The sequence below is a fragment of the Rhyacophila brunnea genome, unplaced genomic scaffold (genome assembly GCF_057557595.1).
Source record: "Rhyacophila brunnea isolate RB1 unplaced genomic scaffold, BYU_Rbru_1.0 scaffold_2, whole genome shotgun sequence".
Lineage (NCBI taxonomy): Eukaryota > Metazoa > Arthropoda > Insecta > Trichoptera > Rhyacophilidae > Rhyacophila > Rhyacophila brunnea.
Genome location: NW_028232859.1, coordinates 43996244 through 44010275, shown reverse-complemented (window position 1 = coordinate 44010275; position 14032 = coordinate 43996244). Strand labels below are relative to the sequence as shown.

At 34.3% G+C, this 14032-nt stretch overlaps 1 protein-coding gene across 1 annotated transcript in view; it reads right to left on the bottom strand.

Annotated features, from left to right (window-relative positions):
* The window catches only part of shn (zinc finger protein schnurri), a 91395-nt gene extending 77567 nt beyond the window's left edge, over nt 1-13828 (bottom strand). Inside the window, exon 1 of the mRNA XM_085947683.1 lies at nt 13468-13828. Coding sequence (XP_085803809.1) covers nt 13468-13510 — 43 coding nt within the window. The 5' untranslated portion in view covers nt 13511-13828. The remainder of the gene's footprint in view (nt 1-13467) is intronic.
* Nucleotides 13829-14032: the final 204 nt, after the last annotated feature.

Genomic DNA, 14032 nt, shown 5'->3' with positions numbered 1-14032 from the left:
ACCACCACTGATCTACAATTGTTGTTGTCGTTATGTTGTCGGTTATCGAAAATGATTTGATACCATAGAGGTTTTTAAGAAAAAGAGGGGCAAGGAATCGGTTTTCTCATACAACTGAATGAAGCAGGCCAACAATAGCCGCCGACAACTTACGAGAAATAGCGACGCGATAAAAAAAAATCAGGAACCAATATAATGTTAACGTGGAAATTTTGCCACAAAATGATTACCAGCCCGCCTCACCATACTTTTTCGTCATACTAGCCTGCTTCACCATACTTTCATATAACTTGCCGCCCCTAGTTTGATACATTCGGAATAGTTTGAGAAAATCCAAATGACAGTACATACTACTTTCAGTAAATGGAAATTATAAAATTTGTATTAATAATGTTGACAGGAAACTAAAAAGGAATACTTTGAGCACCAGTATTTAGTGCTTTAACAATACAATGTATGTATGTAATAGAAATCATTACATAACAGATTATTTATTATTGTGGATTATAAGTATCTATTCACAACAGGTCTACCTGTTGGTCGTCGACTCGACGACCAATGTAAGCAGGGTATACCTTTAATCACCTTTTCTCAGAAGGATTTACATTAGCTAAAGAATGCAATGCGCACTCAGAAAGTTCATAGAAAATTCTACCTTATTCAGAATCTTTCGATCATTTTCCCATTAATAAATAATCATCATTAATAATCATAATCAAGAGGCATTTAGTTGGAAACTCCACTTACGCCTGTCGTTAACCATTTAATAGGATACGGAAGTAGGGATGAGTAAATAAGTAGGTACTAAATTCAAAATGCTAATTTAATTAATGATTAAAAATGTACTAGAAAACAGTGAGTTAATTATGCAACTACGACGACCCTATCGATGTAGATTTATATTTTGTGGGTAGATAGTAACCTTGAGTTAACTGTGATCATTGACAATATACATAATATAGGTACATATATATTTTGACTGCTGATAAAATGGACGTGTAAACACGTATTATCGTGCAAGTTGAAAGATTACATGCATGGATCAAAAAGTTCAGAAGCTTCTGAATTTTAATGTATGCGCATGCGTAGTAGAACGACAGTGGCGAAAATGCAGGGAAAACAACGAACCACGTTGACGTTTACCAGTTTTGAGAACCTGTCAAATAGCATCATACAGTGGCAACGATGCGTCTCGCTTACGATTCAGCAATTCACAAAAAAGTCAAAAATACCTAAAAGTGGACTTGGCTGATTTTGAAATCTAGCGACACTTAACTTATTTATTAGAAAGCCGATGATCGCATTTCAATAGGAAGAATTTGAAATAGGTATAGCTTAAGTTATAAGAACATACATAAGTGAAACGGCAAATAATTTTCAACGGTAGGTGGAACGAAATTTCGCAGTCGTCGCCAATCGGAGACTGACAGTCGAGGTGTGAGCACGTCAATTTGTTTTGTGATGGCGTCTGAGGAATATATTTTAAATCGTGTAAAGATGACTAAAAAACGTTCCGCATGTACTTGAAAAAGAAAACATGCCAATGAATATACTATAATTATTACGAATATAATAATAAACATAACATTAAGAGGACGCATGTTGAATTTTTATGACAAATTATATTTCGTTCGGCACGCGTCATTTGCACAATCCGCGCATCGCCTAGTCACGATCTTTTTAGACCATGCCTCAGCTGAAGTATAGCGTTAAAGGCTAGTGCACGCACCCGGAAAATGAAAGATGTGAGTTTAGATTTTTAGAATTGATTGTTTCTGAGGTTTTTCAAAATCATGTATTTCCAAAATTAATAATTAGGGCAAACATAAGCTATTTGAGTAATTTTAAATTGACCGGAACATTGAACTGTGGAAACATTGTCACATTCGCGTCTTAAATTAGTGGACAAGTAGGTATGCATTTAATATTCATGAAGAAATTATAACGACCTTTTCACATGAACCGATTAGGCACCTACCTGTACCTATTCATATTAATAAAACCGAAATGTCAGGAAATGTAAATTTTGCCGAAAATAATAAGGTTGTACAATAACATAGTTACGTAAACATTTTTACGAAAAAAAGAAATTTGTCTTATAGACAAAACTGAATTTGAAGTGATGTTTAGTATTTTGGGGGATCAGGCAAGTACATTATTATAATATGTCCATAAAAATATTATTTCAAAATATAATAGCATTCAGGTTGAAGGCCTTACAATCAATGATAAATCTATTATGCCACGTTTATATTCAATACAAAAATATGACCGTAAAGCTGCGTTGACACGATCCAAGTCTTAGACTATAGATACATCGTCTAAGTAGGTACACTTGGACCGAGTGTCATCCAAGCGCACTCGTATGAGACATCTTCATACTAATTATTATTCCTATCCAAGCTAACTTGGATGAGTAGGACGCGGTCCGAGTAGCTTGGATAGGAATAATTAGTAGAATAAGATAGAATAATTACACTTGGATGGCGCTCGGTCCAAGTGTACTTGGATCGTACTTGGACCGTGTCAACGCGCTTTAAAGAAAGTTTCAGAAAATTTTCATACCTATTATTGTTTCTTCACGATGTGAAAACATAATTCGTTTATCTTTTATCATGACGTTATGTTAATTTTAATAAATTTTACTCAAAGTTAGATCAATGTAAGTACCTACTTAAACATAGTTTACACAATTTAAACACAGGACAATATGAAATGCTATACATACTCACTTGTAATTAATTTACAGTTTTGACAATAATTATTTACAAATATGGCGGCAAATTATTAAAAAAAGGACAATAATATCTCGCGCCTACTATAACGGCCAGTTGGTGCAACATAGCATGTACTATCGGGCTATGAAGAGATAGGGATCGGACAAAGTAATAACAGGTTAGGTACATATTGCAGGTCGAAATGTCTGGTGGTTAGCCCACCCAACTGTTACGATGTGTTTTAACGATTTGCCGTCGTAATGTATGCTGATTAAATTACTTTTTTATCCAACACATTATTATGGATGAAGATGGGTTTTATAAGAATAATTATGTGCTTATATTTCAAACTAACGGCCATGCCGTATAGAGTATTTTGTCCTATTCTACTAACGTGGTTAGATGATATTGTCATAAGGTCAAATGCCACGGCCAAACGTTGTAGTTGACGGACAGCATTTATTGGTAATATTGTATTAATAAAAATAGCTACCCATAATACAACGTTTACAGTTTAATATTATCGAGATTTCGTATGGTAGGGTTCTGTAATGCCAGCGCTCCATTGGCGAGCCAAAAGTCCGAAGACTTTAAATCGTCTGATTTGTCTATGCTCTGCTACTGATCAACGAATGAATAAAAACGTCGAGCTGTCAAAAGTCAAAAGTTGCGATTATCATAATGTCTTCCGATAATCCTTTTGATAATTCATTTTGTGTTATTTATATCTAGACTTGCATAAAATAATATAGCAGTGAAAACAACACAAGTTTTACGTTTCATTTTATGAATTTCATAAATATAAATAAAAAAGATAATTGATAAATCTCTCATTTTCTAATGTGTAAATTAACAAATTAATCAATGAAGATTTTTAGAGTTTAAAACAATTACAGATTTTTTCGGTCCGAATGATCGCGTAATTATTTCAAATTGAATTTGCATAGTGATCGACGGACGACGTCTGGCAACTCGGAGAGTAAAATATCAAACATGTTTGAAATCCAGCGAGCCTGGTCTGCGGATTAAAAAGTCCGCAGATCTGGGGTGCTCCACGCGAAAAAAAAGTCCGAAGACTGTAAATCGTCTGACTTGCGTGCCAATGGAGCGCCGGCTTAAAAGCCAACGAGTGCAAAATATGTAGTCAAATCAATGGTGAGTATTATTATCAAATCAAAAAAAAAAAAGGATTTTCACACAAGAGCTGTGTAGTCTGTTAAAAAAACGTGCAATTTCCTCAATGATGTGTAATGTTATTTTTTTTAAGTTGACAGTGGCGTGCATCGTTTTGTAATGACGCTTGACTATCAAAATTAACATCGTTATTTCCAAGAATCGAAAGCATCATAAGTCTGAATGTCTGCATGCGTTATTTTTGGCTATTTCGGTAGATCCCCGACCGTTCCACTCGGCACATGCAGTACCTATGTATATTGGCTCGACCGAGGTTACATACTAATCAAATACCTACACCGGGTCTGATCGCTCGTCGGCACGTCTATATGCATACTTGGTAGTCCGTCTACCAACATTATAAGTAACTCCACATCGAAGAGAATCATCGTGTCGACCGTAGACGGCCTGTTACATGCATAAACTGGGTTTTTAGAAATCGCTGTCATCAAAATCGTAAATTAAATGTCCAAATACATCGCTGTCACGTGTCATTTAGAGATCAGAGCTGGGAAACGAACTCACACCAAACCCATTGCGATTTTTTCACTGGATGCGAATGTTTACAAAGCGTATGGATTCCACAGCTCTGTTAAAAATCAGCGATTTTAGGAATATGTACTCGAATTTCACTTATGATAATAATATGTGAGTCAGCATTGATAACCGATAAGATAAAAATAGTAATCCAAACTTTTATAGATTGAAACAAGTAGATCGCGTTGCCTAAATGTTTATTTTCATATCTAACCAAACAAAACAGCACTGAGCGTATTATGTAGTAGCAAATCCGGAATATCAGCCAACTGAATATACCTACACAATTTTTATGAAGCCGTATGCTTGTTCGTGAAGTCTAATTTGTAAAAATGATTAGGTATTAGATCAGGGTTGGCGAACCTTTTTACGTATGCGTGTAAAAAATTCACAAATATTATTTTTTGACTGTCTGACGCTCATGGATGTAAAAATAAAAAAAAAATAGTTTTAAGAAATCTATTAATATTATAATATTCAAATATATAATTTAGTAATACTGTATTACTTAATTTGGTTCTCTACGCACACATTGACGCCAGAATCTCTACGATCAGATGAGGAGGCATTCTATCGATACAGTGGTCTCAAGCATTGTAAAATGATTGTGAATCGCTCGCGGCTTTCCCCGCCGCCTGATGGGGTCAGTGCGATAACATTATTTGTGACGTATAAAACCTAAGGACCGACCTATGCAATTTAAATCATACGTAATGCTTGTTTTTGAAGAGTATCTGCCTGCTATTTTTTATACAATGCAATCTGTCATTTATGCATGAATTTCGTCGTTTCTGTTTGCACATCGATTGGTAAATATTATTAAAAACCTTTTTTTATTAAAATTATTTTTATTAAAAAAAATATTTTTTAATATTATATAATAAGTATGTAAAAGTATCTAATTTGTTTTCTCTTCAACTTGAAACATTCGCGTGCTATAGGTTAGCCATCACTGTATTAGATCGTACCTTTTGTGCAACATTGTTGCTTCCGGGAATTGTCAGGATCAGTGGTATCCAATTAGGTATATAATAATGAAACACTTCATTTCGGACTAAGTGATAATATTATTGTTTCAATGATTATTGATAGGACAAGAAGGTGTTAGCTAAACCGACAATTTATTTAAAATAATATGAGTGTGGAAACAGTCAAATGATTTCATTGAACAAAATTTAATACTAACAAAAATAACTATTACGCCTAACTACTTGCCAAAATATTACTTGAATTTGTGTGTAGGTAATTGATAAACCAATTAATATTATCAAAAAAAAAACAAGTATTCGGCCGTTATCAAGAGTGCGCGGAAATAATTACTTTAAAATTGCCTTTTCACTCTGCGATAAATGTCCCTGAATATGATGATAAAGAAGATAGCCAGGCAGTAGTCGATTGATAAAAATGAAATAACATTTAACATTTTTTTTTTTGTGATATAAAAAGCAAAAAATGTAAATTCCGAGAATAAAATTTAGTAAACATTTCCAGTAGGCACCTACCTATATAACTGGAGTCCCCTCTTTATTTCAAGTACTGATTATATGTTATAATATAATATAGCAATAGCAGCCAAATAGTAGTAGATTTCAACAGGAATCGTAAGATAAAACGAAAACGCGTTGATTTAAGCCAGTGTTCCACAACCTTTACACATTAACACGTCTTACGGACGGGTGAAAATTGGAAAAATACTTCGTTAAACATGAAGATAAAAACTATAATTTACATACATATATATTTTATTAGTTTTTAAATATTATATTATAGCAAATATCCATAACGAACATTAAACATTATTAAATAGTAGATAAATGCTAAATTTTGAATTGACGCTCGCCCGTAAATTTTGACATTACATTGACAAATATTTTGGGTCTAGGACGATTTCGCGCCGGGACAACTGGACGCCACGCAATTCGAAAATAAATAGACGTTAGGTACTTATTCGTACTTTAACAAAAATATGTAATGTAATATTATTATTTATATTTAAAGTATTATATTATGATTTAATAGTTCGTGAGAATTTAAATATGCACAGGTAAATAATGATTTAATCGTGCATATGTTTAAGTTCCAACGAAAAGAGTATTGTATTTTTATATAAAGCCTTAGGCATGGTAATTCTCAATCCGCAATAAAAAAACATTATGTTAAGAGTAAAATTAATTAAAACAACTAAGTAGTAGATAGAAACTGATTAAAATTCATCGTCTACGTTCTGTTTACGTGTCTACGACAGTGCGGCGTCCAATTGTCCAGGCGTCCAGTTGTCCCATTCCCAATATTTTCCGGGTGATATCAGACGAATTTAAAAAAAATCTTGTAAAAGCGTGAGAGACATTTCCAAATCTTCTACTTGTACGTACTTATTTTTAAACACATCTATCTTATTGCTCGGTGCAAAAATATGTGTGGAAAATCCCTGGAATTTTTGGCATAGGCATTTTAAAATGGGCTAGAAGTTTGAATTATTTCTGGACCGGTAAATTTTTTTTACGGATCACCAGTTGGGAAACACTGGTCCAAACCGTCATATTACAATATTACATGAATGAATCCAATATCTATATTAAACAGAGGTGGATTGTGTAATTTAGAATCTTTGAAACATGATTTAATTTACAGGTGCTACAATCCTCTTTCGCCCTGTTGGGTGATCTGACAAAGGCTTACTTCCAACATGTGCTGCTAAACATCTCTGACTTCTTACAGTCCCACAAACTTATCTAAAGAACGGTAGAAAATGGAACTACGAACTACCACATGGACGCCAATTTGAAAACGTCATTCGAATGTCATATTATGTCCAGTTGCGAGTCTTGGTTGGGTAGTTTTCGACAGTGGCTCCCCCAGCCAGTCTTTAGATAAGTTTGTAGGTCTATACCGACTCTTGAACAAAATCTCAATCCTAAATGATTTATATCTGTCTGTTACAACGCCACTTGGGCCATTGGGGAGATTAACATTAAACTAGGTAAGTATTTCATGGTACCTAGTTAATGATAGTTTAAACGACGTTTATGCAATAGGTATTGACTAAAGGTGAAAAACAAACATTTCTTCGGATAATTCAGTTGAGTTTGGTATATTATATTATTTTACATATGAGAAAGCAGGTAAGAACATAGTAAGTAAAATGTTGCCAATTGTCATTCACAAAAATATACCAGTGATGTGTACCAAAAATACACACACAAAGGTAAGTGTAAGAAAAAATGCTAGATTTTCTGGTCTAAATATTGGCATTTCATAATAGGTATTATAAATAAGTCATACGACTATTATCATTGTTCTCAACTAATACATCCATACAGCTAAAAATTGATACATCCTTTGTAATATGTAAATGTATTAGATCACGTAATTCCCTACCATTTATTTTGTCTGTAAGAAAGTACAAAAGACCTGTACGTATGTTGATTTTCAAGCAAATCTGGTATAATCAGGGAATCAGGGGAATATGGGTCTAATATCATGTGATGACCACGGTGAACCAGATATGAATGTTGCAAAATATTTAAAAAAAAACCTAAGTAGACCTGACAAAAAAACGTTAAGTTAGCATTGCTGTTAGGTTGTATTACTTCTTCCTACTTCGCCGTTGCCCGAATCCTAAACGACCTAAACCTTGGTATAACCTCATCCGGAAGGCAACCCACTAAAAATAATAAATGGTGACATGTAATGATGATTCATGCCTTTCAGATCCAGTGACTGCAATCATATAAGATAGGATAAGTATATGCTCAGAATATCAGTCCTATGCGACATTTCTTTTACAACGGGAAAAAACTCGACTACAAATCGCAGTCCTCAGTTCCCAATGAATACGACAAAATATTCATCAGAATCACCTCCGCCTTGCGCTACTAAGAATTTTCCAGGGTTTTTGCAAGGCGGTTTCATAGGCCCTGGCCGAATTCAAATTAGCAATACCCGATGCGGGTAGAAGAACAGTTTTCAATAAGGCATATTCTCTCAGCCGGCACAATTTTCATTTGACTAGCATCAAGTAGAGTAGTTTGCGTGCCAAAGTCCTTAAGAAACCTCGATAGTAAATGCAAGGTATCCATAAAGGCATCTAGAAAAAAAAAAACTACCCTTTGATGTGTTCCATAATATGCAGAACATTATTCATGTATTTTTGCACAGGGCTCGAAAAGGACCGGAACGCACCGGAGCGCCGTTCCGGTTCGTAAAATCGGTAAAATTATCGCTCGTGGGAAAAATAATTTGACCGTCTGAGCTAGATAGGTCGTATAACAAAAAATCTAACACTTATGTTTATAAAATACAAATAAAATTTGATAACTATGTTAATAACTTCAGAAAAATTTTGAGCGCTCCGGTTCGTAATCTTTTCCACTTCGAGCGCTGTTTTTGCAAGTTCTAACATAAGGCCCCTGGGTCCCCAACTACACTTCATTATTTCGTAAACAGATAAAGCACAGATTGCGATAGAAAATCGAACTCTATCAATATTTGAAAATCTGCTTTCATATCGTGTATGACTTAATACCGGTCAGGCCAGTAAACGCAAGAAATTTAATGCAACCTGAATGATCTCAAATATTACAATTGAATGCGCGTTTCGCACTTTGTTTCACTGATAATGTAAATAAATAATAGTACCAAAGTATCATTGTTTTATTATTGTGATCAGAGATGCAACATGCATTGCTACTATTACAACAACGTCTTGGCATGTATGTATTGTGAAAGAAGAAAAAATAGGTAGGTACCTACGTAACGTCATATTGTTGGTATTTTATTTCACGGCGCGGCGTGAGCCAGTATACGGAATCGGTTCATACGTTATAATACGGATAGGTATTACATTGATACATACAATCTAGTGGGCTGTAAAGATTGACTTTTAAAAAGTGATCGATGAACTAAACAGCTGAGCATGCCACATGACGTCTTCAAAAAGGTCGCAGCTAACACAATAAGAATATAATTATTTATATTATACGTAATTTGTCAATAACATGCGAATAGGAAACAGATTGTCCTATAAATGTGGAGCTTTATAATAGGTATGAACATAATTAATATAGTATTAAAACAGTATAATGCTGATTCGCAGCGCTGTGTACCTATGTGGTTGAATTCTTAGCCATAGAAACATTCATATTATGTGAAGTATGCGTCTATCTACTACTGCTTATAGGCAGACTTACGATTGTTTATTTAAATATTTGAAATACTGATGGTTTGGTGTATTTAGCTATCATATAATAGGTATGTACAATAATTAACGTGGTCAATCCGTTAGTTGCATTTATATTTTAATATGAATGTTTTAGTTCCGGTATAAGTCAAATATGCTTCGTATTCGAAATAGTCAACGTGTATAATAATTAATTAACAGTAGGTACCTATACCGATTTATGAAAATTAGCTTTTCAGCTTCATTTTTATATAGGTAGGTAATAAGATTACGACTTGAAACCAATGTACAATTTAATATTAGTGACCATTCGTCCAGTGCTATTTTAAAGAAATGGTCACTAATATTACAAACGTTGTATAATGAGTGATTTATGTTGAAATAGCATTGTAAATAATATTTTAAAAAAATCGAATAAATAACATCTGGTAACCTATAAGCAAATAGTGTACAAATACTCTTCGAAAAAAAACTAATTAAGTAGGTAGACGCCAAAAACTTATCAATGTTACATTTTTGTAAGCTTTAAATCGGCAATACAGATTCCTACATTAGCCGAAAAAAATATTCTAAATTTGAATTATTTTAATTTATTGTGTTGCTATCACATTGCGCGGATTAGCGTATAAACGTTTGTATAGGGAACGCCCGCCGCTAATTCTCGCTTGGCGACGACATCGTTCCGAGCGAGACGAGCGACGACATTCCCGCGAGAGCGAGCGAGACGCGGCGAACAGACAGAAGGCTGGCAGTCTGGCGCCAGAAGGATTCCCCAGCGCCCCGCGCCGCAGTTCACTTCCCGCGCGAAACTCAGCAGCCTTGTAAAAAGGACCGTACCGAGAATACTATGGGCCATTCACACTATTTTACGATATCATTATTAAAATCTCCTTTCACTATGAAATCATTTCCATTGCCTTCATAATATTATGAATCAATGTTTTTATAGCGACAGCTATTTTTTCAATTAAAAGTGTGATAAACATGAGGCGTTATTTTTATACAAAAATAAAGGTAGAGCACGTGATAATTGTACATACAATTAAAACACGAGATTTGTGTGATGTCAATGTTCATAAAATTAAAAAAATAACGACAGATGGACTCAAATTTTAGTAATAGAATATTCGAAGAACACAGACAAATAAAAAACCCCTAGAAACATCATTCTGTTTATTTGTATTGTGGTTTTGAAAATGGAATGTTTACATATTTCAGATCAGTTCGTTCGGCCCTGTTCGCAACAAGTCGGGGTACAATACACACACAGCATCAAGCGGTTTGGAGTCAACTTGTAGGTACGGGTTCCGAAATAACTCGTCGCTGCCGGTGCATATGACGCACATGCGAACGTTGTTTGCCAAAAGCGGCGAATTTGAATATGTGAATAATAAACACCCATCTGATAACAATATAATATCAACCTAGCTCGCGATTAATTTTCGCGGGGGAAAGAAGCATAAACGAGATGATTGCCACTTTGGCGTCTCGGTTTCGTGTTATCGCAGCGACTCGCAATGATATCCAGCGACTTTTGTACATTTTCTTTAACCCCCTGTATGACATAAATAGGTATATAAATTAACGTGTGTTGTATAGATCCACCAGTATAAGTTGTCCGTTGATTGAGGGCGCCACATGCTAATATTTGACATATTATTATCACCCAATAGTTTCTATACTGTGATAGGCTCAGTTCTAAATTCGAACACCTGGTGATTTATAATGGTAGGTATATCTATAACACATACCTAGATGCTGGAACATTTATTATTCAAATAACGAACAAAGTATTTAGTTTTCTTTTAAAATATCTCAGCACTGTGTGTCGATTGTTTTCTTGATACCGTCGTACCCCGAAATAATAAGACCAACGACATTGAGTAAAAACCATTGCTTTTGACGCGTGTTAAATGTATCTTAAATTATTTACCTACCTATACAATGATCATCATAGTAAACCATGACATTCAAAACAAAGGATATATTATTATTATGTCCACGGGTGCGCACACAGAGGGGGAGGTTTCTTCGGGTCCGGATGCAGAGACATCGTCGTTAAATTAACCGAACTAACATGAATGGCCCCGCCAGTAAATAGTGACAGACTTGACATGTCACGTAATGTCATAATAGTCAAATATGTAATATTATATTGTAGACAGAATTCAAGTAAATATACCTAGTATTGTAATTAGTTTATTCGTACTCAAGATGAAATAAACCTTAGTGACGACTGAAGATCAAGCGAGATTATAATCAGTACTATTTACAGTATATTACTACTTTACGCCACATTTAGATTATTTTGACAGCCATCACTTGCATTTCTCAATTTTGTCACTATTTTTTTAGCCCCCCCCCCCCGTTAATCTCTAATTAGCCAATTCTGAATTAGACCGCCGAAGTATGATAATAATATTATGTCGTACCTATATAGGTAGTAAATATTTACATTTTTAATTATACAGATTTAAAGTGCGAGTGGAGTATATTAGGTATATACACAAGGATATTAACGTATACATACTGTAAAGTGACAATTAAGGGGTCAATTGACTTGGATTATTGCGCTGATGACGCACAGAGCATGTTGAGCAAAGTTTGCTGATAGCGGACGCCTCGTCTCGCTTTTGTCACGCCATTGCGATAGACGATTACATTAGAAGTAGAATAATATTATTTTATTATACTCAACCGCATACCAGTTGCATTGTTGGTAATATTTGTGTGCTCCTGAACACACCCAATCAAAGGCAATCTGATCAACTGATGACGAGCCAATAAATTTAATATAATATTAAATCTCTTCTTTAAAATCTGACGTCGGAGCTGTTATAGCAAACTTAACATAGTAGTAAACTCAAAAAACGTTCAATACGATTTAATTAGTTATTATTTTATTTTCGTAACTTTATTTGTTGACGCGGAAGTAAGATGTCATGGTGACCTCGCAAATCTATTTGGGTTGCCAGCATGCATTTGATTACTTTCAATCATTCGTATCATAAACACAAATAATACCTACTATCATATCAGTTCAGTGTATAGTTTACAGTGTTTACACCTAGCTACCTATTTGAGCATAGAAATAAAAAAATAATAGGTAGGTATGTAATTGACTCTCAACGAAAATAATAGCCAATCAACCTAATAAAATAATGTTGTTACTTTCATCCTTATGTTTATTTTAAACTCCTAATATAATATCTAGTAGGTATTTAAATATAAACATTTAAAACTAGGATAAGTACGGTTTTGGCGAAGGTGAGAAGTAATCTATAAATAGAATTTATTACCTACGACAAACGTTCTCAGAATAAAACACCTGTACTTAATTGGAATATTTTATATTGGGCACGATGTGCATTGAAATACGTACACAAAAATGATTTACCCTCGCTGCTGAATAGTCGGTATGTTTACAACTAGAAAAACTACATTATGTCGGTTTGTTTATTTTCTATAAAAGTAAAATTAACTGGTTAGGTACCTATTGTTTTAATTTGTGTGAATTTGGTAGTGGCCCATGGGATACACCTTACAAAATCTCATCTCTGAAACACAATATTTACGGAAATAATTACGCATTACAAAATTAACACGGATTTGTTTTGAGTGGGTTTTGGGTAATAAAACAACTGTATTATATTTGTATTTCATACAAAAAGTATTATGACCTGATAATAATTAACAAAATATTAATCTCATTCAAAAACACCTGCTGGCACCTATGGTTAAACTTCTTGAAATGTTTAATTTTCCGATGTAAATAAACGGTTTGTCCACTGGGTGAACGTTCAGCACTTTCATTCAATTAAAATAATAATATTAGTAATGATACTAATGATTAACACTTACTGGTTTTATTGGTATTAGAAGAAATTCCTTTTCTACGTGCCATGTCTCCGACTATCTTTCCCTTTCGCGCACAACGCACTTGTTAGAGTGCCTCTCTGTCGCCACAGGGATACCCTTAATCCGTTATTCATACATCTTGCAAAATAGTGATAAGTACGTATGCACAACTACTCCATTCTTTGCACTGCACAGTGACATTGTTACTTGACAGATGATTAACCGAACCAAGTAATAATACGCATGACTGTCGCACTATATAAACTTTTATTAAAAAATTAGCGTGATAAACAAAAAATACACTGCCAAACGCGCGTGTAGGTTACATTTGGTATGATGTGATGTGATATTAATGTACGATTGTACGAACACAACAATCACACACAAAGGCTCTCGATTCCCCCGCCCCGCGCATCCCGTTCCCGTTGTAGTACAACGTAAAACGATTGACTTCATTCGTGTATTTTCGGATGTATTCGGTCTATTGCGATTTTCGAATATAGTATTACCAGTAATGAAAATACATATTCGTCAAAATTAGAATTATTTTTATTATAATTTATTATAA